At 37.7% G+C, this 27,551-nt stretch overlaps 1 protein-coding gene across 2 annotated transcripts in view; it reads right to left on the bottom strand.

Annotated features, from left to right (window-relative positions):
• Positions 1–7,870: 7,870 nt before the first annotated feature.
• KITLG (KIT ligand) overlaps positions 7,871–27,551 on the bottom strand; it is an 84,559-nt gene continuing 64,878 nt past the window's right edge. For both annotated transcript variants that reach the window (XM_036905335.2, XM_036905334.2), the window contains 4 exons: positions 21,210–21,319; positions 20,457–20,524; positions 19,392–19,468; positions 7,871–13,102 (listed from right to left, as the gene is read on the bottom strand). In XM_036905335.2, coding sequence (XP_036761230.1) covers positions 19,429–19,468; positions 20,457–20,524; positions 21,210–21,319 — 218 coding nt within the window. In that variant the 3' untranslated portion in view covers positions 7,871–13,102; positions 19,392–19,428. The remainder of the gene's footprint in view (positions 13,103–19,391; positions 19,469–20,456; positions 20,525–21,209; positions 21,320–27,551) is intronic.

The raw sequence follows: 27,551 nt of genomic DNA, 5'->3' as shown, positions 1-27,551 counted from the left end.
AGGTTTTAAACTACTAATTAAATTGCATGCACACATTAACATAATAGGAATACAGCTACATAACCAAAGCAGACCTACAATTACCAGCAATATCCAGTGAAACCAAGAAGACCAGTTAGGCACCCTAGGCATTTGTGAAAACTTATCAATGATATGATGGATATTGTCTAACTGAATTTGAATAGTTTGAGAAAAATCAGACAAATTAAAACAACACATTCCTGGGAACTGTTCACATCCCATATGTTCTTTTAACAGTAGATAGTCTATAGTGGCAAGATTTTGGAGCGCTGCAACTTGCACTTCTAATTCTTGGTTGAGTTCCAACAGTATAGATCCAGTCAATTTGTTGTTTTACTGTATGCACAGGACAGCTTAGATATCTCCTTCTTCATTCCCATGGCAAGTCCAGGAACCGGTGGGATGAATGCAGCTACAACTGCAACAGCGCCAGGATCTTTGTTGAAGTTTTTTGATGATCATCTTCTGGAATGACTCTTCCAGGGAATGTTGATGTTAGAAGTTCTTCTTCATATCATATCTTAATTCATTTTCTGGGTAGCCAAATTAGGCTTTGATCCTCTGTATAAACACAAACAGACCCTTTGCCCACACTTTGATATGCCCTTTATACCATTGTGAAGAACTTATTGGAAATCACCACACAGGAACTGCTTTTTTTTTTAAGAGAAAGGAATATTATCAGAAAAATGTACTACCATAGCAGATCATCTGACACCCTTTAAATGATCAAAATTAAGGATATTTAAAGGATGCATTAATCTGTGATTTACAGTTAGTTTTATCCTATCAGGGAGTAATCCCCCTTTTCTTTCTTTCTTTTTTGTTATCATTAATCTACAATTACATGAAGAATATTATGTTTACTAGGCTCTCCCCTATACCAGGTCCCCCCCACGAACCCCTTTACAGTCACTGTCCATCAGCATAGCAAAATGTTGTAGAATCACTACGTGTCTTCTCTGTGTTGCACAGCCCTCCCCTTTCTCTCACCCCCCCATTATTCATGCTAATCATAATACCCCATTTCTTCTTTTCCCCTTATCCCTCCCTACCCACCTATCCTCCCCAGTCCCTTTCCCTTTGGTACCTGTTAGTCCATTCTTGGGTTCTGTGATTCTGCTGCTGTTTTGTTCCTTCAGTTTTTCTTTGTTCTTATACTCCACAGATGAGTGAAATCATTTCTTTCTCTGCCTGGCTTATTTCACTGAGCATAATACCCTATAGCTCCATCCATGTTGTTGCCAATGGTAGGATTTGTTTTCTTCTTATGGCTGAATAATATTCCATTGTGTATATGTACCACATCTTCTTTATCCATTCATCTACAGATGGACACTTAGGTTGCTTCCAATTCTTGACTATTGTAAATAGTGCTGCGATAAACATAGGGGTGCATCTGTCTTTTTCAAACTTGAGTGCTGCATTATTAGGGTAAATTCCTAGGAGTGGAATTCCTGGGTCAAATGGTAAGTCTATTTTGAGCATTTTGAGGAATCTCCATACTGCTTTCCACAATGGTTGAACTAATTTACATTCCCTCCAGCAGTGTAGGAGGGTTCGCCTTTCTCCACAACCTCTCCAACATTTGTTGTTGTTTGTCTTTTGGATGGTAGCCATCCTTACTGGTGTGAGGTGATACCTCATTGTGGTTTTAATTTGCATTTCTCTGATAATTAGCGACATGGAACATCTTTTCATGTGTCTGTTGGACATCTGTATTTCTTTTTTGGAGAACTGTCTGTTCAGTTCCTCTGCCCATTTTTTAATTGGATTATTTGTTGTTTTTTGTTTGTTGAGGTGGGTGAGCTCTTTATATATTTTGGATATCTAGCCTTTATTGGATCTGTCATTTACAAATATATTTTCCCATACTGTAGGGTACCTTTTTGTTCTATTGATGGTGTTTTTGCTGTACAGAAGCTTTTCAGCTTAATATAGTCCCACTTGTTCATTTTTGCTATTGTTTTCCTTGCCCGGTGAGATATGTTCAAGAAGAGGTCACTCATGTTTATGTCTAAGAGATTTTTGCCTATGTTTTTTCGAAGAGTTTTATGATTTCATGACTTACATTCAGGTCTTTCATCCATTTCGAATTTACTTTTGTGTATGGGGTTAGACAATGGTCCAGTTTCATTCTCCTACATGTAGCTGTCCAGTTTTGCCAGCACCACCTGTTGAAGAGACTGTCATTTCGCCATTGTATGTCCATGGCTCCTTTATCAAATATTAATTGACCATATATGTTTGGGTTAATGTCTGGAGTATCTAATCTGTTCCACTGGTCTGTGGCTCTGTTCTTGTGCTAGTACCAAATTGTCTTGATTACTATGGCTTTATAGTAGAGCTTGAAGTTGGGGAGTGAGATCCCCCCTTACTTTATTCTTCTTTCTCAGGATTGCTTTGGCTATTTGGGGTCTTTGGTGTTTCCATATGAATTTTTGAACTATTTGTTCCAGTTTGTTGAAGAATGTTGCTGGTAATTTGATAGGGATTGCATCAAATCTGTATATTGCTTTGGGCAGGATGGCCATTTTGACGATATTAATTCTTCCTAGCCAAGAGCATGGGATGAGTCTCCATTTGTTAGTGTCCCCTTTAATTTCTCTTAAGAGTGACTTGTAGTTTTCAGGGTATAGGTCTTTCACTTCTTTGGTTAGGTTTATTCCTAGGTATTTTATTCTTTTTGATGCAATTGTCAATGGAGTTGTTTTCCTGATTTCTCTTTCTATTGGTTCATTGTTAGTGTATAGGAAAGCTACAGATTTCTGTGTGTTAATTTTGTATCCTGCAACTTTGCTGTATTCTGATATCAGTTCTAGTAGTTTTGGAGTGGAGTCTTTAGGGTTTTTTATGTACAATATCATGTCATCTGCAAATAGTGACTGTTTAACTTGTTCTTTACCAATCTGGATTTCTTGTATTTCTTTGTTTTGTCTGATTGCTGTGGCTAGGACCTCCAGTACTATGTTAAATAACAGTGGGGAGAGTGGGCATCCCTGTCTTGTTCCCGATCTCAGAGGAAAAGCTTTCAGGTTCTCGCTGTTCAGTATAATGTTGGCTGTGGGTTTATGGTGTATGGCCTTTATTATGTTGAGGTACTTGCCCTCTATACCCATTTTGCTGAGAGTTTTTATCATGAATGGATGTTGAATTTTGTCAAATGCTTTTTCAGCATCTATGGAGATGATCATGTGGTTTTTGTCTTTCTTTTTGTTAATGTGGTGGATGATTTTGATGGATTTTCGAATGTTGTACCATCCTTGCATCCCTGGGATGAATCCTATTTGGTCATGGTATATGATCCTTTTGATATATTTTTGAATTCGGTTTGCTAATATTTTATTGATTATTTTTGCATCAACATTCATCAGGGATATTGGTCTGTAGTTTTCTTTTTTGGTGGGTTCTTTGCCTGGTTTTGGTATTAGGGTGATGTTGGCTTCATAGAATGAGTTTGGGAGTATTCCCTCCTATTCTATTTTTGGAAAACTTTAAGGAGAATGGGTATTATGAGTTCTCTATGTGTCTCATAAAATTCCGAGGTAAATCCGTCTGGCCCGGTGGTTTTGTTCTTGGGTAGTTTTTTGATTACCATTTCAATTTCTTTGCTCGTGATTGGCTTGTTTAACTTTTGTGTTTCTTTCTTGGTCAGTCTTAGAAGGTATTTTTCTAGGAAGTTGTCCATTTCTTCTAGGTTTTCCAGCTTGTTGGCGTATAGGTTTTCATAGTATTCTTTAATAATTCTTTGTATTTCTTTGGAGTCTGTCATGATTTTTCTATTCTTATTTCTGATTCTCTTGATTTGTGTTGATTCTCTTTTTCACTTAATAAGTTTGGCTAGAGGCTTATCTATTTTGTTTATTTTCTCCAAGAACCAGCTCTTGGTTTCATTGATTTTTGCTATTGTTTTATTCTTCTCAATTTTGTTTATTTCTTCTCTGATCTTTATTATGTCCCTCCTTCTGCTGACTTTAGGCCTCATTTGTTCTTCTTTTTCCAGTTTTGGTAATTGTGGTGTTAGATTATTCATTTGGGATTGTTATTCCTTCTTCAAGTATGCCTGGATTGCTATATACTTTTCTCTTAAGACTGCTTTCGCTGTGTCCTACAGAAGTTGGGGCTTTGTGTTGTTGTTGTCATTTGTTTCCATATATTCCTTGATCTCTATTTTAATTTGTTCATTGATTCATTGATTATTTAGAAGCATGTTGTTAAGCCTCCATCTGTTTGTGAGCCTTTTTGTTTGCTTTGTAGAATTTATTTCTAGTTTTATACCTTTGTGGTCTGAAAAATTTGTTGGTAGAATTTCAATATTTTGGAGTTTACTGAGGCTCTTTTTGTGGCCTAGTATGTGGTCTATTCTGGAGAATGTTCCATGTGTACTGGAGAAGAATGTATATCCTGTTGCTTTTGGATGTAGAGTTCTATAGATGTCTATTAGGTCCATCGGTTCTAGTGTGTTGTTCAGTGCCTCCGTGTCCTTACTTATTTTCTGTCTGGTGGGTCTGTCCTTTGGAGTGAATGGTGTGTTGAAGTCTCCTAAAATGAATGCATTGCATTCTATTTCCCCCTTTAGTTCTGTTAGTATTTGTTTCACATATGCTGGTGCTCCTGTGTTTGGTGCATATATATTTAGAATGGTTATATCCTCTTGTTGGACTGAGCCCTTTATCATTATGTAATGTCCTTCTTTATCTCTTGTTACTTTCTTTGTTTTGAAGTCTATTTTGTCTGATATTAGTACTGCAACCCCTGCTTTCTTATCGCTGTTGTTTGCCTGAAATATGTTTTTCCATCCCTTGACTTTTAGTCTGTACATATCTTTGGGTTTGAGGTGAGTTTCTTGTAAGCAGCATATAGATGGGTCTTGCTTTTTTATCCATTCAGTGACTCTGTGTCTTTTGATTGGTGCATTAAGTCCATTTACATTTAGGGTGACTATTGAGAGATATGTACTTATTGCCATTGCAGGCTTTAAATTCGTGGTTACCAAAGGTTCAAGGTTAGCCTCTTTAGTATCTTACTGCCTAACTTAGCTTGCTTATTGAGCTGTTATATACACTGTCTGGAGATTCTTTTCTTCTCTCCCTTCTTATTCCTCCTCCTCCTTTCTTCATATCTTGGGTATTTTGCTCTGTCCTCTTTTTAGGAGTGCTCCTGTCTAGAACAGTCCCTTTAAGATGCCCTGTAGAGGTGGTTTGTGGGAAGCAAATTCCCTCAGCTTTTGCTTGTCTGGGATTGTTTAATCCTGCCATCATATTTAAATGATAGTCGTGCTGGATACAGTATCCTTGGTTCAAGGCCCTTCTGTTTCATTGTATTAAATATATCATGATATTCTCTTCTGGCCTGTAGGGTTTCTGTTGAGAAGTCTGATGATAGCCTCATGGGTTTTCCTTTATAGGTGACCTTTTTCTCTCTAGCTGCCTTTGAATCTCTTTTCTTGTCCTTGATCCTTGCCATTTTAATTATTATGTGTCTTGGTGTTGTCCTCCTTGGATCTTTTCTGTTGGGGGTTCTGTGTGTTTCCGTGGTCTGTTCGATTATTTCCTCCCCCAGTTTGGGGAAGTTTTCAGCAATTATTTCTTCAAAGACTCTTTCTATCCCTTTTCCTCTCTCTTCTTCTTCTGGTACCCCTATAATACGGATATTGTTCTTTTTGGATTGGTCACACAATTCTCTTAGTATTGTTTCGTTCCTGGAGATCCTTTTATCTCTCTCTATGTCAGCTTCTATGCGTTCCTGTTCTCTGGTTTCTAGTCCTTCAATGGCCTCTTGCATCTTATCCATTCTGCTTATAAATCCTTCCAGGGTTTGTTTCACTTCTGTAATCTCTTTCCTGGCATCTGTGATCTCCCTCCAGACTTCATCCCATTGCTCTTGCATTTTTCTCTGCATCTCCGTCAGCATGTTCATGATTTTTATTTTGAATTCTTTTTCAGGAAGACTGGTTAGGTCTGTCTCCTTCTTAGGTGTTGACTCTGTGATCTTTGTCTGCCTGTAGTTTTGCCTTTTTATGGTGATAGAGATAGTTTGCAGAGCTGGTATGAGTGACGGCTGGAAGAGCTTTCCTTCTTGTTGTTTTGTGACCTTCCTCTCCTGGGAGAACAGCGACCTCTAGTGGCTTGTGCTGGGTAGCTGCGCACAGACAGGGCTTCTGCTTCCTGCCCGGCTGCTATGGAGTTTATCTCTGCTGTTGCTGTGGGTGTGGCCTGGCTCGGGCAGCTGCTCTGATATGGTGGAGCCGCATTGGAAGGGGAGCGGCCAGGAGGCTATTTATCTCTGTGAGCGCCCTCCGTGCTCCCTGATGCCCAGGGGGTTAGAGTGCCCAGAGTTCCCCTGATTCCCTGCTGCTGGACTAAGTGCCCCAGGACGCTTCCGTCTGGTTTTGGGGTCCCTGTCCCTTTAAGACTTCTAAAACGCACTTGCAAAAAAAAGTTAATAAATAATTAAACAAAACAAAACAAAACAAAAAGCCACTCGCTTTTCTTTGTCCCTGGGCTCCGGCCTCAGGGACCCGCTCACAGGTCTTGCTGTCCTGTTTCCCTAGTATCCAGGACCCCACGCATGCACCGTGTCTGCGCTCTGGTCCGGATGGCTGGGGCTGGGTGTTTAGCAGTCCTGGGCTCCCTCTACCTCCCCGCTCCGACTCCTCTCCTCCCACCAGGAGCTGGGGTGAGGGGTGCTCGGGTCCTGCCAGGCTGGGGCTTGTATCTTACCCCCTTCGTGAGGCGCTGGGTTCTCTCAGGTGTGTATGTGGTCTGGATGTTATCCTGTGTCCTTTGGTCTCTATTCTAGGAAGAGTTGTCTTTGTTATATTTTCATAAATATATGTGGTTTTGGGAGGAGATTTCCGCTGCTCTACTCACGCTGCCATCTTGGCTCCCTCCAAGAAACCATTTGTTTTAACCAGTGAAATATGTCATCAGCTGTCTCCATGTTATTTGCAGTGATGTGAGGAACTAATTGAAAACAGGTTGAATGGTGGAGTAGTGTGATCATTTAGGAGGCTATTACAGTTGTCTAGGCTTACACTGGGGGAAGTTTGCAATATAATGGGTGAGCAGAGAGGGAGACTCAGCAAAGAAATTGGAAAGAAATGGTGAGAAAGTGTGGTATTGTAAAGTGGAGGGATGTGTCTCAAGGGTTAAATACCAACCAGGAGTTCAGCAGGATGATTATTACCTAAACTATTTAAGCCATAATAGTGTTTATGCTTCTTAGGAGCACACCATGGCTTCTCATTGCCCCTAACAAAAACGTCTAGTCCTCCTTGTTGTGGCATTCAAGGCTGAGTCTCATCTCTCTATCTCTTTATGCATTATATGCTAAGGACACACTGCTTTGATCTGATGGAATGAGAAATTTTACTTCTTGCTTTGGAAAACACTGCTCCAATTGAGCATAGTTCTCCTTCTCTATCAAAATTTGTCTCATCCTTTTAAGTTTTAACCTGAACACTAACCCATCCATGAATTTATCTACTCTGTATCCATTTCTCCTTCCTTCATACCCTCAGCATTTTAACTGAACCTCAGCTTTTTTTTGGGGGGGGGGCGGGCATTTAGGTAGTTTCTTCAATGTGGCTCTATGCATACTATAGTGGTTTTCATATCCTCTCCCCAACTAAGTTAGAAACCTCATGATATAAATGTGTTAATTCAACTTTTCATTACCTTCCCTATTTTAATAACCAGTATTTATTAAATTTAAATGATTTATCTCCATATTCAACAAAATCCAGATTAATGAGTGTCCATTAAAAAAAACAGATTTTAGCTTAAAAAATGCTGAACAATGTTGTGAACATGTATGATAACCTTAAGATATCAAATGACAGGGAAAATTTATGAGAGTGCATAAAATTCTTTATTTAGAACAATAAAGTATATGTATATATAATGTAATTTTGAATTCAAACCTGTATAAAAAAGGGTCAGAACATATACCTATTTTAAAAAGTACACATATAGTATATACACATACACATCACATTTTACAACTTTTAATTAACCTTCAGTCATAATAAAACTATTTAGAATAGTGTTGACATACATTTACATTACAATATGCAAACTTCAATCTATAACTGAACTAGTAATATATCTGTGCATCCATCTAAATGTCTGAATACTTTTCAAGTCCATTTATTTAAAAAATAGTGGCAAGTGGACACAATAATCACACATTAATCCTTAGAATATAGGAGAATTAGGTATTTTGATTGAAAATTTTTGAGTCTTATAGCTCTGTGATCAAATAACTAAAGATATTATGGTTTTAAACAGTATCATTTTTATTTTTAAAAACAAGAATGTCAGAGATGGCAGTTACACATAAACTTACAGTGCTTAGGAAACATTTTAGGATCATGAATACCCATTTTAATATGGATTTCTAAAGCAATACCTTGTTAGGAAATTAAAGTACCATTATAAAATCTTATCTTTACATACAAAAGCATTTCCACACTTGTGGAAAGCAGCAACACTAGAAATAATGTGATCAAACACCACAAATGAACTAGTTAGAATTTCAATCTGAGTGTTTATATTTTAATGCCAATTTCAATATTGTTTCAAAAACAAGCTGTCTTACTTTAAAATTCTTATTCCATTTTCCAATTTTAAAATGTAACTTATGGATTACCCCTTTCCAAACGGATTCTAAATTCTTTTTGGCATTCAGAAACTTTGTGAGCATCTTACATTTTCTGCTGTTAGCTTTTAATAAAATGAGAGTATTTAAATACTTAATCTGGTGTATTTGCAAATGTGATGCACATCTTATAGTGTCTCTTCCTGACTAAAATGTACTCGTAATTTTCATTCTTCAGGAGTGATCCAAAAACATTTAAGCAAAGGAAAAAGCCATCTCTTGTCTAAGTGGTTATCCAATTCACCCTACATGAGACTGAATTTCACTTTTACTAATGGACCCTATTTACATTACAAACAAGAACAGCAATGACTTTTTATGTTCAAATTGCTTATTCACAGAGATCAGAGTTAGATATTTTGTATGGGATAGTTGCAGTGATATTTTATCTTGTCAGTCATATACCAATAGGTTTCATGCCTAAGGTTTGATCTCTGACTTCACCATATAGATAAAAAACTGAGATCCAAAGAGGGGAGGTGAATTACCAATATCAGTTAATGTCAGAGTGAGGCTCCTGACAATTCTCCCCCAAATCCATCCCACTATGCCAAACAGCCTTTTGGAAAAATAGTTTTCTTAGTTAAAGAAGAATAGGTAGGGAATGGCTAAAAGCCACATATTGGAATTACATTTTGAAACCAAAACCTAGCTGCAGAAAAACATTAAGAAATATCCATGAATTCTGAATGGATTTTTCTGTCAATTTAAAACTTCAGTTGAATTAGAATACCAAAATATGTCACAAAGTTTCTCCAAAAGTATTTCTATACTCTATGAAATGTATTTAAATCTTACTAAAAGCAAACACTTTCATTACGGACACACTTTTTCATTTTCATTTTTCACATCGTTGTCTTTAAAGAGAATAGATACTTATTCCATTATCTTATTGCAAAAGATGTTAATTTATCTCTGACTCATTAAAAAGTGGCAGTGTGGTAAGCACATTAGATTGTAATGAAAAATCTAGCAACACTTTGATATCACTGGGCAGGCACCATTTATTACAGAGCCAGTTTCTTTATAGACTTGAGTTCTACCAAACAGGTACAAATTTCCAATCTGCAGACTTCTAAAATCATTTTAAAAGGCAAATTTGAAACTTTACAAAAGAGACATATCAGTTACATGGCACTAATTTAAAAGCTGATTTTATAGTTTATAATGTCAGTTTTAAGTGTTTCATTGACGAACACCGATGAAGGATATTCAGAACACATACTGGATAAAATGAAGCAAAGATAAATAAATAAATATATATGTATATATATATAAAAATGTATATATACATATATATATAATCTCAAAGCAGATATGACACAATTAATTGCCAGGCAGCTAGCATCCAAAATAATGTTCAGCATTTTTCTATTGTTCATGCATTTTATTGAACTTCAGTGTTTTAAAAATTGGTAATCCACATAACTCTCAATAAACCAATACATTTAATTAGGCAGAATACATCTCCCCCCTCCCCTTGCCTACCATGCCAGATTTCATAACTTGCTGACTTTGCTTAACTGTACTGATTAGGACCATGTCCTTGAGTGTTAAAACCCAGGTACTCGCTTTGAGAACAAAAGTACATTTATCATACACTCAATTTCATTAAGTAGCATTTTTTCACTTGCCTTAGAAAATCTAAACCATTGGTGAAATTAACTATTGAGAATTGAGGTGTATCAATCTCAGTCTACAAATACCTACCCACATAACTCATATTAATCTATTTTCCTCAAAACAATCAATGTCACACACTGAGACAAGTCCTTTCAACAGCTGAACTGATCTCTGGTTTTATTACCCATCAGTTGTGCTGTGGGATACTGAGGAGACTGACTAAGTCAATGTGGCTTCCCAAAGCATCAGGGTTGTTACCTTAGAGAAATGACTAGTGTTTGAGGAACCATGGAACCTAGAAAAGGAAGGGACTGTAAAAGTCATCTGGGCTCTGGCACAAGAAAGAGCAAAGGCCATGTAAGTGGAGTTTTATTTCAATAAGCTAGAAGAACTATGCTAGAAATTCTTGGACTTTTGAAATCAGAGGAAAGCTAGAAGGTTTCATGCCAATAATGTTATCACAAGGATAAGGTATAATGGACGCTTTAGATTACTTTATGTGTGTGTATGTTCACAATATTTTAAAACAACCCTCATCAGTGTAAACCACAAGAAATCACTTTTTGCCTTTGGTCAGATATTTCTTCGACTATTAAAAAACTTGGCAAGGGAAAGTCACATAAAGTCTTACAAGTCCTAGTTTAAAAGTACAATGTCCATCTTGGAAGTTCCTGCCAAATTCACTCTTAGTATGAAAAACGCTGTTGCACATTTTAAATAGCAAACTGACATGCATAACTACATAAAGCTCTCATTTTATTTTTAATTCATAAGCTGTAATGAATATAGGGTGCCTGATTTTAAATAAACGGCTCCTTTAAACTGATAATGTTGATTATACTATAAATAATGAAAGCTTCCTGATTCCTTGCATTCTTGTAAAAGCCAAGTAACCTAGTTTTCAATACCCATTTAGCATGTGCGTTTTTTCCTAACCTTAGAATCTAAAATTTTAATTTATTTTTATTCTCTCCGTTGGTGGAAATCGAAAATGAGACCTTCATACATTCAGCAAGTTCTCCTAAGTCCCTTTACGTAGCTCTATAATAGGTTGAGAATATACACATTTTGTAATGTATTTTGCAAGCATGATTTATACACTGAAGCGGAGAAAAGACAGCTTCACCAGGGGAGCCAGACGTCCTCCTCAGCGACTGACTGGCTGTTGAGTGTTCACAGCTTCTTTGTGCCACGACCCGGACAGCCTCCCCACTGCAATGGCATCACTTTTCCCCCTTAACTTCATTCAATTGATTTAAACTATAAACAAAAATAAAAACAAAACCATTTTTCCATTTCTCCCCGCACTCCCTACCCCCAACTCCTGCAACCATCAATCTGTTCTCTGTATCTATGAGCATGTTTTTTTTTTTTTTTTTTTTAGGATTCCACATATAAGAGAGATTATATGGTATATGTCTTTCTCTGACTTATTTCACTCAGCATAATGCCCTCAGGGTCCATTCATGTTGTTATAAATGGCAGGACTTCATTTTATTTTATAGCTGAATAATATTCCATTGTATATATGCCACAATTTTATATGCATCCCTTGATGGATGCTTATATTGCTTCCATATCTTGGTTATTGTAAATAAGCAATGAACATGGGCATTTATATATCTTTTCAAATTCATATTTTCATTTTACTCAGATAAATACCCAGAAGTGAAATTGCTTTATCACATGGTAGTTCTCTTTTCAGTTTTTTGAGGAGCCTCTATACTATTTTCCATAGTGGTCAAACCAATTTACATTCCCACCAACAGTGCACAAGGGTTCCCTTTTCTCCACATCTTGCCAACACTTGTTATTTCTTGTCTTGTTGTTATTAGCCATACTAACAGCTGTGAGATGGTATTTCTTTATAGTTTTGATTGACATTTTTCTGATGATTAATGATGTTGAGCATCTTCTCATGTACCTGTTGGCCATCTGTATGTCTTCTTTGGAAAAATGTCTATTCAGATCTTCTGCCTATTTTTAAATTAGATTGTTTTTTGCTATTGAGTCGTATGAATTCTTTGTATATTTTGGAGATTAGCCCCTTATCAGATAGGACTTGCCAGTATTTGCCCCCATTCAGTAGGTTGCCTTTTCATTTTGTTGAGACATCACTGTTCTATTCAGTACTGGCTCCTCTGCCTAGATAGGTCCATCCAACCATGTCCAAATGTCTAGTGGGATACTGGGTGAGCATGGTTTATGTCAGCAAGAGACCAAGACCAGACCCGTATCATTAATCACCAGCTATAAGGCTGACATGTGGCCTCCTTCAATCACTTTGTTCCCATCGCTTTTTCTACATACAGTGGCTGATACTGAGTTTTTGTTTTACACTCTTTTCTAGATTTCTTTGAGAAAAATTATTACCCCCACTATCTAGTGAAATTTACTTTCAGAGACTGAGACCGTAGACAGCAGGTTGTAACTGAAAATGAAGCTATGTGGCTTTTCAGCAATTAGACACTTGTGGAGGCATGCCAAATGGTGCGTGCAGTCCAGGACACATGCTCTCTCTCCCTTTCAACATCAGTTGCAAGTTGTAAACGAGACCACAAGCCCCTCATGCCCTTAAAACAGAGTCCCGTTTGGCGCGATTTCTTCTTTATAGATGACCAATTCAGTGCCGGTTTCACAGTAAAACATTTTGTTCCAATCATCCATTTTGGTCTGAATTATCCATACAGTCATGGGTATAAGTAAGAACAGATAAAGATGCGGTCTGTCACTCCAGACAGAATATGAATTTGTTTATAGCTGCTTCATTTATGAAGCAAACATGAACTGTTACCACCTAAAGAGGAAAGAAAAAAGAGCAATTACGGCTTGCCTGCTTTCTACCTTCTTTTCATTCTCAGAGGCTGAATTCATATAACCACAGAACGTGTAATATACTTACAATATATGTTTCACTTACACAACCTCAAGGAACTAGATGAATATTTTCCTAGATACAATGATCAGTCCCTCTCTCTGATTCTTGGTAGCATGTAACATTATCTGAAATGATCTTACTGCCTACTGACTGTCTCCACTCATCAGAATGTAAGCTCTTTGTCTGTCTTTTTTGCTGTTGTTACCAACACCTAGAATAGTGCCTGGCACAAGGTATATACTCAATAAGTATTTCTGAGCATAAGAATGGATGTTGAATACCCTATAGCTTTCACACCGCTAGCATATCACAGATTATCTCCATTTGTGGTGAGACGGTTACCAACCTAGTAGCCTTGGGTTTCGCCTATCAAGGCTATGAAAAGGTAATAGACATGTGGTGAGAGGAGAGGGCTTGTAAGACAAAGGCAGTGTCTAGAAGGGGAGAAGTGGAGAGGGATGGAGTAGCAAGAGATATCTGGGGCAGGTGGAGAAACTGGTTAGAGGTCACCAACAGCCTGGTGGCCACTGAGCAGTGCCAGTATCTTGACTGCCTAGCCAGGTTCTAGCAATTACTTCTCCCAACTGAAGAAACAGCCATAGCAAGGTCTCACTCAATACTGTCAGCCAAAAAAAAAGACAGAGATGCTGGCACCACATCCTGACAAAGCCTCTGGGGAGGTTCATTTGGTCTCATCACAGCTTATTGTACTTGCTGAAGTATGAAAGCCAGACTTTTAGTTCCTCAGGACTGGTGTTAACCACTGAAAGTTGGACTCAGCTTTCAGATTTTTCAACTTTCAAGTGAAGTATTTGTACATTTGTCCTTAACATTTTGAAAATAAAGCGTGGTTAGAAAATCAAAAGAGAATCTCACGCACACACACACACACACAGTAAAAGGGTATATATTTTTTTCAAAAGACATGAATAATTTGAAACCCTAACTTAATCAAGTAGGGAAGCCAGGTTGGATATCTATTTCTAATTTTGTTCTTGGACTCTTAGTAAGGAAAATAAACTAGAAGGTTGACAATTTTTCCCATAGAACAAAATTACAATTTTTATAATGATACCCTGGATTCTAGCAATGTCATGAAATAAACAGTATAAGCATTATTATCCCCTCATTATATTTGAAAAAAAAAAAGAATAGAGATAAAAGACAACTGACTCACCCAGGAACCTACAGCTAGTTAAATTGCAGAGCTGAGTCTTGAACCTACATCTAATCCCTTCTAATCCTCTGGACTGCAATGAGTCTATAGAAAAAGAGATCAAAAACAAAATCTCCAATGCTCCAGAAATTTTTAGAAAATATCTGCTAAAGTGTCACAGGTCTTGCATTTTCTAACCAACCATTCCCAAGTTCTATGCTCTAAATGACCAAGTTTGTCTTGAGCTCAACCATATTCCAACTCTAGGATCTATTATTTTCTGTCTTAGCTCAGGTCTATGGGAAACGTCCATGTTGTGTTTATTTTATGAATCTTTCCACCAGCCTGATTATAATAATAATTACTTTCTATACTTAGCATGCTGGGGTAAGTCAACAAACACTGTTGAGTGTCTACAAACTCATCCTATTTACTGTCAAACAAACTGAGCTTTCTCTGTGACCACACTGTCCTTTTCTAAAGGTCTTAATTAAAATTCTTTGTAGTTGATTCCCAAATCACAAATACATTATTTTCAGCCCTGACTGTTCTCTGAATTTCCAGTCTAATATATTTGGTCACTGATCAGTGTTTACTAATAGCTCCTTCTTTTCAATGATATCATCTGATTTGTCCCCAAATCTTTGAGTGATGTCAAGTCTCACATCCTATCAGTAGGTAGGATTTGTTGATTTGTTTACTGTAGTGTCTCCAAAATGGTTCATGCCTTCTTATTTCCATGACCCTGACTCTAGTTCCGGGGGTCATCCTCTCACATCTTTTTTTTGAAGATTGGCCTCTGGCGTAGGCTTCCTGGTTCCAGCTGACCTCTCCCATCCATCAGCCACACCAACATCAGGATTACTTTCCTAAACCTTTGCTTTAACTGTATCACTCACAACTTTCCTTAGCCCTCCAGCAGCTCCTTGTATTACTCAATACAGTACTGATGCCCACCCTTTCTTCTTGGCATTTTAACCCTTTATGCGTGACCTCCCCTGGAGCCCAACTGTACAGCCTGACTCTTGAGCACAGCCTGTTCTTTTGGCCTCCCTGACTTAGTTTATGCCAGTGGCAGATTTGAATTACCCCTTCCCTTTTGCTAATGAAATTTTACCAATCATCCAAGATCTAGCTCAGTACAAATGCTTCCTATATCACCTACAAAAGGAAGCCTTTCTCCTATTGCTACTGATTTCTTTTTCCTTCCAAAACAGGCAATTGGTGTATGGTGCAATTTTAAGAGATGCCATCCACGCCAGCACCTAGAGGTATTCTGACAGCATAACCTATACAACCACCATCTCCTCTTGCCTTTGGTCTCCTACTGCAATTTCATTGTAAGCTCCTTTTGTTGCTTTTTAAACTCTGTAAACGTCCAGTTTCCTTTTTAAAATTGGTTATTATGCATACGTCTTGTTCCCTTTTGGAGGTTATAAGCAATTTGAGGACACATTAGGTTACATTAAGCTTTGCACCTGACAGTGTGCCTACTAGAGTTTGTGAGAAGAATAAAGAGCACAATTTTTTTACAATATTCTCTATTTCCTTCTCTTAAACTATGCTACATACAACCCAATAAGTGAAAAATTCTTGTGGGATACCACATGTGACTACTTGGCATTAGGTCATTGACTAAGTGGATTTTTAACTTTTGTGTAGATTATTTTCATGTTTGATGTCAAACATGGCCTTGGTATATTTTCTCTTAGGATCATTTTTTTTTTTTTTGGTTGTTCCTAGTTCATTACCTTAACTCCTTCCATGTTATTTCCTTGTATTTAAAGTACAAAATCTCCTTTATTTTCCCATTACAGGTTATTTGCTCATAGTACTAACTATTCCATGTTTTCTATTCTGATGTCCCAGGATATGTCCTGAGTTAATTTCATTTAGTTGATGAGACTTTCATTTTAGGGAGAAATCCTTGTCATAAATCTAAGTCATCTTCTGTATTTCTTGTTAACCAAGAAAGTGACTATAATCCCAATTATATATAATTTTAAAAATATATATTACAACTCCATATTTCATTTCTACCTTGGTACTTTTTACTACTGTTACTCTTATTTCTTGTCAGATTTCCTCTTCTAGCATGTCATAGTCTGCTCTCCCAAACCTTTCCCTCTACCACACCCATTTCCTCAAATTGTCCTTAATGTTCCTTGGCAGGTTTTAAACCTCTGTTGGTATAGAGCCATGCAAAATCTTTATATGATGGGCACTCGGTAAGTGATTACAATAGCTACATATACATTTTAACGTAGTGCTCTGCAGATTCTTGATAATGAGCTGGTTTTCTTTTCTCCCTTTTTCCTATCTTTCCCTCAGCTTTTGACTTCTTATTTACTTCAACATATACAAGCCCATTTTTGTTTTTATTTCCATAAATTTTATTCTCACATTGCAATTCTCTGAGATACTCATTCATCTCCATTTTTCCATAAGTATTTAATCATCACTTGCATGCATAAAGCATAACATAAATAGTTTAGTTAGATTTCTAAATGAAATTTAGAAACAAATCCTTCCCTTCAAGTGCTTATGGTTTAGAAGAGGACATAGAACGCCTATACATAAGCATAACTGTGACATCTTACTAATATATCAGTATTTTATTAGTATGTTATATGAAATGTTATATGATATATAATTAGAGGGCCAGAAAGAGAGAGATGACTTTCATTTGGGAAGTTAGTTTTCTGGAGGTGGTAATATCTGATCTGAGAGTCTTGAGAAAGCCTTGCAGAGATGATGTGTAAGATACTCTGTGAAGGAGAATTGACAGTTCTTCATTCATTCTGCCACCCATCTCACACTCTATTTCTAAACAATTCAAAGTTCTTTTTATTTTGTAACATAATTCAATTTGTTTTATACCTGAATAGTAACTCATAATTTAAGAAAGCTAGAATTTCCTATATAGTTGTATTTCTACTTCCTAGGCACACTTTACTGTCCCATAAACATACACACAAGATCAATATAACCCCTATTTCACTTTTTTTAAAAAGAGTAAACAAATTTTTAAATATTATTGATGTAAGAACACTTAATGTAAGATGTACCCTCTTCAGTACTATATATCATTGTCGATTTGTAGGCAAATGTTGTACAGCAGATCTTGAGAACTTATTCATCTTGCAAAAACAAACAAACAAAAACAAAACCCATACTTCAGAAAACTATCTTCCTCAGCCCTTGGTTAAACTTTCATTTTGGGTTTATAAATTCACTCAGTCATTCATTCAATAAACATTTACCGAGAGCCTATACTGCATAGGCAACAGGTGAGGTGCCTGGAAGGAAAGTAAGAACCAGGCAGATTCAGTTCTTGTCCTTGAATGGTCCCTGACTTGAAGACTTGACCGTGGTTGCTTTAACAGGCCAGCTTTTTTTTCTCCTAAACAAGTGCCCTGGGTTTTCCCATCATAATCTACTTTCCAAATGTCACAAGACAAATGCCACAAATTAAAAACCACATGATTAAAGATGTGTGCTCAAACAGGCGTCCCAGCAATGCGATGCAAAACCAAACAACAGAGGACATTACTTGAGCTTTTAAGACTCAATTAACCATCTTGTGTGTGGTTTGTGGATGTCTGGCTTACAGGAACTGAGATGGCACATGGAGAAGAAATGGGCTCATGGAGGGGTTGAAGGGCATAGAAATAGGTGTCTAGGAAAAAAAGGTGACTTCAGATTCGTGAATATTGCTCCAGACAATAAAAAGAAAGTGCAGGGTCTATTCATTTTTATTATTTGATAGGGAACATGAGCCTGAAGAGGAGCGAGGATGGGGAGCAGAAAGAAGAGGTGCAATTTTTATGTTTTTGGACCTGGTCCTTGAGGGCATGATTAAAGGCAAAAAATGAGAAAGTCCATGTCATAGAAAGGCTAAAATGTTAAAGACAATGTGGCATAATTATTATTATATCATGTTACCTTGGGTTGTTGAAAATGATGTTCTGTAATGATAAAGAGAGCTCCTGGAGGAGGCAAGCAGCTCTCTGATGCAGTTTCCCTGGGAAAGGTTTAATCTAGAGATAAATCTTTGAATCTGGGACAGAAGTGAAAGCCAGAAGGACACTGACCTGTCAGGAAAAGGTGGTACTCATCGCAGCCTGTATCTCTCATAATGCAGGAGAGTGAGTGGTCTGACAATGAGGGTGCAGAAAAGAACTGAAGATTTAGGAAGATGAGAGAACAGTCATACACTACTGTCATAAATGTGCTTGGGATTCCATGGGCATAGCAAAATTAACAGCTAGTTAGCAGAATGAAAGTGAGAAGAGCATGAATTGGTGCTGAATCAAGTTAATGCTATTTAGGGCGCTGCCCCCATAGCATCTACAGCTTGGAAGCCAAGGAAGTAGACAGCAAAGGAGACATGAGCATCAGTGCCTTCTGGCCATGTTTTCTTACTCTCCTTTCTTCCACAAGCCCTCCACAGACCCCAATAATCACAGCGGGTGCCTGTCACTGGCTTATACTTACTGCACCTTCGGCTTTGGCCTGTGATGAAAAACAATTATTACCAGTTATGTGACAAGTGGCACTTTATCTTTATAATTTTCCTCTCCCCATTATAAGATATTTTGACTTCTTTACCTTAAAATAGCAGAGATATAGTTTTGCTCTAAATGCTCTAAATGCTAACAAATGAGATACTTTTCCTATCCTGTCATACTAGTCACACCTAATTGGAATTGGTTTTATGTATTCTCCTGTATTAATATTTTATTTTAGTCCTAGTTTGCTCTATTCCCCTTGTGTAAATTATTTCCTGGCCTCAAGAATAGTAAACATTCAACTGTTAATTTTTTGTGTTATCTCCTATACAAGATGAATCCACTAATCAAGAATAACACTGATTGCCTTTCAAAATTTGCAACACACAATGAATTAGATTTGCACAATTCAATTACGTAACAGCTTCAACTAACATAGTGACAGATTGATAGAAGACAATAAGTTTTGTCTGAAAAATATTGATGTCTAAGATGCTATATAGTTCTTGTTAATCTTTCAGCTTGAATCCTAAAAACTTACCAGTGTATGAAAGTAACAGTGTTCACACAAGCCACAATTACACATCTTGAAACTCTCTCTCTTTTTCTTGCAACATACTGAAAAACAACAATTAGAATGCTTATTTGCACATGGAGAGAGATTCTGAAGTACACCATGATCTGGACATTGTAAAAGGCAGTTTTTATGTAAATACAGTAGCAAAAGATCAAAAAATTGAGTAGGAACCTTACCTTCATAAGTATTTCTGTGAACAAGACTTACTCTGCCTCAGCACAGTTTCCCTAAGTAGGGAACATTCCCTATGCATATACACATATTCAAAACGCTTCTATGCACTTAATTATGTGAATATGTATACATACAGGCCCCATATGAAAGTAACATGCTGAAGGAAAATTATAATGATATAAATCAAAGTATTGGGCAATATGGGGTAAGGTTTACAAAAAAGCAGTCTGGGTCAGCTCATTAAAAGAAAAGTACAATTTTTGTATTTGGCTTTGGAGAAGCTACTGGATAGGCTGGAAAAAAGTTAAGGGTTCTGACAACTAGAGTGAAGTCAAATATATTAAAGCATGCAAGAGAAATCCACTACTGTGGAGCTTAGAAACGCAAAGGAGAAGAAAGCCGCTACGGTAACTCAGCCAGTATGCGGGCTATGGGTGAAGATAAAGACTTGCTAAAAGAGAGATGAACTTGGGAGGAGACTGGGAGGGAGGGCTCAGTGCATCTTGGCCATAGCGTGGGAAAGGAGAATAAGCAAAGGAGCCTCCAGACTCCACGGCCGGGAGTCTGAACGAAACACTGCTGCATGTGGAAATAAAAGAGAGATGACCCCTTTTGGTATCCTAAGAAGGGTTACAAAGACAATTATGTGACGGTATTCTACTGGTAATTGGAGATGTAGGCCTTAAGGGAGAGCAAGATGTCAAAAACTGTGGGTAATTAATTGGGGGGACACCAGTTGGAAGCTGACCTTCTGACAGGAAACAACTTCTCCCAGACATTACGAGAATGTGCACTGCATGTGAAGTGGCAATGTCAAGCATATTTATTATGCACACATTTAGCAAAACAAAATACCTTATCTCATTATCCTCTTCATTAATCTGTATATTTTCAACTGCCCTTGTAAGATTTGGTTGTTTCTTCTGGGAAAAGAAAAGTGATATATATTGTAAAAGCATCAACAAATGATATGTTTAAAAGGTAAACTGGTTTCGTTTTTATTTTTCTGTCAAGAACTCTGACAGCTTTTTCAGCATGTAGCATGTAAAATACCTTTGCAAAAAAAATTATGAAAAATGCACAGTATGATCAACTCAGTATCTTCAGGATGTTGGAAGTAAAGAAACAAAATCAAAGATTTAGATACTAATCAAGATGGAAAGGCATTTCAAAAAAGCTGAATCTCCATGACTTAGCACTTTAAAAAATTTCAGATAGGTCTCAATCAGAAGAGAACAAAAGAGTAGAAATAAAAAAAGCAGGTAATACAAGCAGTATTTCTATTTGGCTTTAGGTCCATCCTATGACAGCATATTTTTTCCTTTTTATATTTAGTTCAGGCTATTAAAACCAGTTCCCATTTCTTCCATGTGCATTCTCAGCTAGAGGAATTATCTCCAAAGCATAATGAGGAATGGGGGAGCCTCTCTAAATTTTGTGGAGACTCAGTTAAGGTAGGATGTAACCTAACTTGCTGGTTTCTTGTAGAATCCTTTCTCAGAAAAAGGCTGCTTGTGAATCCTTCATGTAAATATAGTATGAACAAATAAATACATAAAGTTCAGAAAGTTTTTGATCAAGAAAAAAATAAGGAGTAGCAATACATACCTTCCAGTACAAGGCTCCAAAAGCAAACCCAATTACAAGAGAAAAGAATGCTGGCAATGCTATGGCTGCCCATTGTAGGCTGGAGTCTTCCATGGAATTTAAGGCCTTCCCTGCAATGTAAACAGCACAGTGGTGAACACAGCACATCCGTGCCAGGGGGTTGGATCTTAACGCTGCAGTTGTTCCCAACTGTTTCCATCATGTACTCTTGACCTGTTTCCATTTAAAATATTTGAAATGCTGATTTTTCTGCTGTGTATTGTTTTGGGACAATAATACAAGATTGTGTAGTCACCAAAAGATGAAGAAAAGAAAGAAACCCCATAGACAGAAGGATATGTGACTCAGGTAATGTCTAGTTGACACATAAGGACTCCGACAACAGATTCCTGAAAATGATTTATCTTATCAAGCAAATCCATCTTCTATGCCTTTATCTTCTAATACCTTTTCATGTTCGCACTCTTGACGTCTTACTAAGACATTTTAAAGAGGACATTCTGCAACCCAGATCAAGGTCTATATGCATTAAGCTATGTTTGGGCTGCTACAAATATGAAGTCATTCTACATACACTGTGGTCAGAGTGTTTTTAGTAATCATGCTGTTTCACTGTCATATCTTCAGTCTACATTTGTTGGATACCAGGTAATGCCCAGCACTGTGCTTGGACTAACGGTCTGATTTTTCACAAGTTCTGTGTTGGAAAGCCTGAGACTATCGAATACTTCTCCCCATTCCTTACTCTGAATAAGTAACGTGCTGAGAGAGAACACATATGAGATTCATTTGGGACAACTTTCTCGACCCTGCTTCGCTCTTCTATGAGAAACAGAATGATTCATGAAGTAAAACACCTCCCATAGGGTCTCTTCCTCCTAACACAAAACGCAGAACATTTTGACAGATTTTTATGTTACAAGGAACAACTTAGCTATCTGAGACCCTGGAACACGTGGGCCAACTTGTAATTGTTAAACTCTGAATTCCTTTGAAGATGTCACAAATTTAGAAATTATATTTTGATTCTCTAATTGTTGAAAATGTATAAACTAATCAAGGTGAAATGACTGTTATGTCTGTAATATTTTGCAATGGTATTTGGGTCACCATGTCAGCCCTATGGTCACCCACTGAACATATGAAGAAACTTAAGTACATGATGTAAGAGAACCAAACCACTGTATGTGTATCATCATTTACAAGATAAAAATAAACCCAAAGATTTAACCTGAGAGTCAAGAAATAATATTATTTACTAAAGTGATTTTTTAAAATAAATCTGATTTACTGTAGTGAATTGAGAATTTCCCCACCACTCGTAAACTGGGAAGAAGAAATTCACTAATTCTATGATTCCTGTTTACAAAGAAGCTCTGAAGCTCTAATTCAAAGAAGTTTGTCCGTGTGCTCACATGCATGGTTGTGTGTTTGGAGAGGGGGTTAGCGCGTCAGGAGTGGTCCTTACACATAAGGGGCAGAGGGACTGGGCAGGCAAGTGGGGTCTTTCATTCACATATCTATAAATAATTTGGCTCTTTGTGCTTATATTCCAGTAGCATGTTTGAATTCTCCTTGTTGGCCAACCCAATATAGTCCACACTGTCTGCTGGGATTCTTGGTGTGTGGCTGTGATTTCACCAAGTGAACTTGAGGGGCCCAAATCAATGTGTACAGAGCAAACAAAGAAAGCTACGGATATTCTGTACCCAGTCTCCAGCAGAAAACAAGTGATCCAGGACGGTGCTTCAGAGAACTCCATTATCTATGTGTGGGCAGCCAGATGCCCTGAAATCAAGGCTGCAGCTCCCGTGCTTCCTGTTCTATCAGAAAGCCAGAGCTTGAGTTGTGCCATTCAGGCCACAGGAAAGACCACGCCCACTAGTGACAAGCGGAAGGGGCTTACTGGAGAGTGGGGTGTCTGAGCTCCCTACTCAGAGCCGTTCTCAGGGAGGAGGCCAGCCCCTGCGGGAGGTGTTCCAGGCAAAGCCAGGCTGGAAGGGAGGCCTGACGGAAGAAAGCTCACCGAGCTCCCTCACAGTACTGTGACTTTTTAACTACTTTGAAAGTTCCACCCCTAGGACTATGATCCCAAACAAAGTCCTGGAATCTGACTAACACCCAGCAGCAGTGCTCCTGCAGGAGAGAGAGAGAGACCTGGTGAAAGCTAGGAGGAAAAAGGGACCGTAGGAACTGAGCTTCGCCTCTAACAGAGGTCAATGTTATTTTGTTTTTGCTATTTCTCTTGTTAATGCAAATGACTTAAGAGCCAGGCCTTTGGTTTTCTCCAGTGATTCTTCTATACTGCTTGCAGGGAGAGAAAAAAAGGTGTTATCAGACAAGCTTTGCCTACACCTCCAGGGCAAGAGCCCCGATACTTGCTATGCTGCTGTCTGATAGGGAACAGTGAGACTTGAAGTGTAGGCCCCAAGGCCCATACAAAGAGAATCTGGGGCCCCAGCCTAAGCCAGTCAAAGCTTTGCTTTAATGTAAAGATTGCCCCTGAAACCTTCCGGGGCTGGGGAGCTCATCTGGACATTTGAATTACCCTAAATTACTGGGTTGTTATCATATCAACTGTATCTCATTATTATGAAAACTGTCCAAACTGTGAGAACTAACTTGTTTGGCTGGTCTGATTATCTTGATATCTGTAAAAATATAGAAAAATAAAAAAAACTGTGCTACTACTTTGCAGAGCTCCTTATGTAGAGAGTCTGTTTGTGGGCACCATGTCTGTGAACAAGGATTTCTTGGTGCTCAGGAAACCCTTCCTTGTTTCAGTTTCAAAGTTCACCATAGGCTTGCCAAAATCACTGACCCACAGGCCTAGCACATGTAAAGGGTCTAATAATTATGATGGACATATACACTTAGCACAGCTCCAAATACCTGTGTGCTAACTCATTTAAAATTCACAGAAATCCTATGAAGGGGGTTTTAGCTGGGGAGTCCACAGAGACTAAGTAACTTGTCCTAGGTCACACAGCTAGCCAAGGGCTAGAGCCAGATATAAACCCAGGCAGTCTGACTCAAGACTATCCTTCTAGAAGGCCTGTAAGGTAATGTCAAAGTAAGGTTTTCTTCCACAGCACTTAAATACTGTCTGCAAGGATCTCAGACATTTATTAAAATATCCTTCTAGCTTGGTATGAAGACTATTACTATTACTTTGAAAACACGGCTTCCTTTGGATAACTTGTATGCTTTTGTATTACCACATGGTTCTTCCTGATAAGCTATGGAGAGGCAGCTCACATCTCTGGACTCCTCCTTTATATGTTCTGGTTCTCTGGCCTGCATGGCTGCCACTTTTTTGGGTTTTACCCCTGAAAACTACCATGCTTACTTCAAATTTCTCAAGATTTTTCTTCTACAGCATTTAAATACTGTCTGCGAGGATCATCAACATTTTTTAAGCATCCTTCTAGCTCAGTATGAAGACTATTACTATTACTTTGAAAATGCAACTCCCTTTGGATAACTTGTATGCCACTATTTTGGGTTTTATCCCTGAAAACTAGCATGGCATGCTTACTTCAAATTTCCGTGATCCTACTCCCAAAAGTCTTACCTTTTTTATGCTACAACTGAAAACATTTACATGTTCCTATTATACATCTAATATATATAATAAAATATACATTATAAAATACCATGAGTATTTTATTTGTCTGTTTTTTTTATGAAAATGCAAGCCCCATAAAGAGCTAGTCTTGTGCATGGGAATCTAAGTGCCATATTTAGGAGTGACATCACCTGGCCAAAAGGTGATTATGCAAGACCTGTATTTTTTTCACAAAAAATAAGAAAAAAAAGCAAACAAAAAGGGTTAGCCATTTGTTTTGCAATTTAAAAAGTACCTTTAGACTTAGAGGCACAGGACTGAATTGATATTTTGCATTCAGTTTGTCTTACAAAATAAGTAGGAAAGACTTTTGCTTCCAACCATGATAGTGGCAGATTAGCCTTCCCAACCTAAATAATGAGGCAACTATTTTCAGATATTAGCCAACAGGCCGTACAATAGTGTAATCCAAGAGACAGCAAAATAACAAGGAAGCCCATGACTGTCCTGATTTTCTGGCTGGGCGGTGCCTTCAGACTGAGGTGTGGCAGATAGAGCACAAGCAGGGCTCAGTAGCCTGAGACAGGGAATCAGGAATGAATGAAGTTCAGGGCTGCTCACATGGCTGGAGTTTGTGGGGCAGGGTTGTTTGCCAAAAATGAGCTGTATAGAGAAGGAGCGCCAGAAATTTCTGGAGGAATCTCCATAAGTCATTGGCAGAGTAATAAGATGTATAGGCACAGGGCGATATTCCACAAACCTGACAAAAAACTATGTCCAGAAGCTATGACTGTCTCAGAGCCTCTAGCAGTCATGAGACACTAAGGAGTTCAGCAAGAATGGAGAGATTTTTCTAGGCACTCAAGAGATATCTCAAATTCCATGCCTTAGAGGGAGGACAGAGAGTAGCCTTATTTCTAAGAAAGCTTATAAAGCAACCTGGGAAGGAACATAGAGCCAGTCTGCCAGTAATGGAGCTGCCTATTGGAATAAAACTCAACAGTCTTTAAAAGTATGCTACCAAATCCAGATGCTCAATAACACAGTGTCATAATATCCAGGATATATTAGAAAATTACTAGTTATCCAAAGGGAAATGTGACCCATATTAATGGTAAAAGAAAACAGTCAATAGCAATCAAAATATTTCAATAGAAATTGAGATTAGGAGATAAGATCTTTAGAGCTTTATAATTATATCCAGGGGTAAAAATATATCGTCAAAGTAAATATGCAGGTAGAAAATCTCAGCAGAAAACTATAAAATATAAAAAGGATCAAGTGAAAATTCTACAATACAAAATTAGAAATGAAAAAAATGCACTGGACCCAAACCAATAGAATGTCTAACACCAAGAGTGAAATTCAAGGTAAACTATGGACTTTGGGTGATAATGATGCATGAATGTAGGTTCATCTATTATAACAAATGTACCACTAAGGTAGGGGATGTTGATAATAGAAGTTATGCATGAGTGAGGGTAGGGGTTATGTGGAAAATCATTGTATCTTCCCCTCAATTTTGCTATGAACCTTAAAGTGCTGTAAAAAAAAAAATAAATAAAGATGATAAAAAATGGCAAAAAAAAATGTACTGGATGACCAATTCAGCAGATTAGAGATGGCAGAAGAAAGAGGGAACCTGAAAACAGGTAAGCAGAAATTACTCATTTTGAAGAATAAAGGAAAGAGAGGTTGAAAAAAAAATGAATTAAATCTCCATGATCTGTGAGATGATATCAAACTGCCTAATGTATGGTGCTTGGTATATGTGTACAGGAAGACCTCAGAGATATTGCAGATTTGGTTCTAGACCACTGCAATAAAGTGAATATTGCAATAAGGTAGATTAAATGAAACTTTTGGTTTCCCAGCGCATATAAAGGTTATGCTTAAGCTATACTGTAGCCTATTACATATGACATACCATGTCTAAAAAGAAAACCTAAATTAAAAAATACTTTATTGCTAAAAACAATAACTATCAACTCAGCTTTCAGCAAGGCATTCTTTTTGCTGATGGAGAGTCTTGCCTCAGTGTTGGGTGGTACTTGATGAAGGTTAGGGTGGCTGTGGCAATTTCTTAAAAATAACACAACAATGAAGTCTGCCACAGTGACTAAATTTCCTTCTCTGAATGATTTCTCAGTAGCATGCAATGGTATTATGATACATTTTACCCCCAGCAGAACTTCTTCCAATTGGAGTTGATCCTCTCAAACCCTGCTGCTGCTTTATCAACTAACTTACATAATATTCTAAATCCTTTCTTGTCATTTCAACAATTTTCACAGCATGTTTACCAGGAGAGTCCATCTCAAGAAACCACTTTCTTTGCTCATCCATAAAAAGCAACTCCTTATTCCTTAAAGTTTGCAGCTATTCAGTCACATCTTCAGGCTCCACTTCTAATTCTAGTTCTCTTGCTCTTTCTACCACATTTGAAGCTACTGCCTCCACTGAGGTCTTAAACCCCTAACAGTCATGTATGAGGGTTGGAGTCAACTTCTTCCAAACTCCTATTCATGCTGATATTTTGACCTCTTCCCATGAATCATGAATGTTCTTAATGACATTTAGAATGGTGAATCTTTTCCAGAAGGTTTCAGTTTACTTTGCCCCAATCCATGACAGGAGTCACTCACTGTCTATGGCAGTTACAGCCTTATGAAATAAGACTTGGAAGTTAAAATTAATCCTTGATCCACAGGCTGAAGAATGGATGTATTAGCAATCATGAAAACAATATTAATCTTAGTGTATATCTCAATCAG

This window comes from Manis pentadactyla, chromosome 10, assembly GCF_030020395.1.
Source record: "Manis pentadactyla isolate mManPen7 chromosome 10, mManPen7.hap1, whole genome shotgun sequence".
Lineage (NCBI taxonomy): Eukaryota > Metazoa > Chordata > Mammalia > Pholidota > Manidae > Manis > Manis pentadactyla.
The sequence above is the reverse complement of the archived record's forward strand: the minus strand, read 5'-3'. Positions and strand labels throughout refer to the sequence as shown.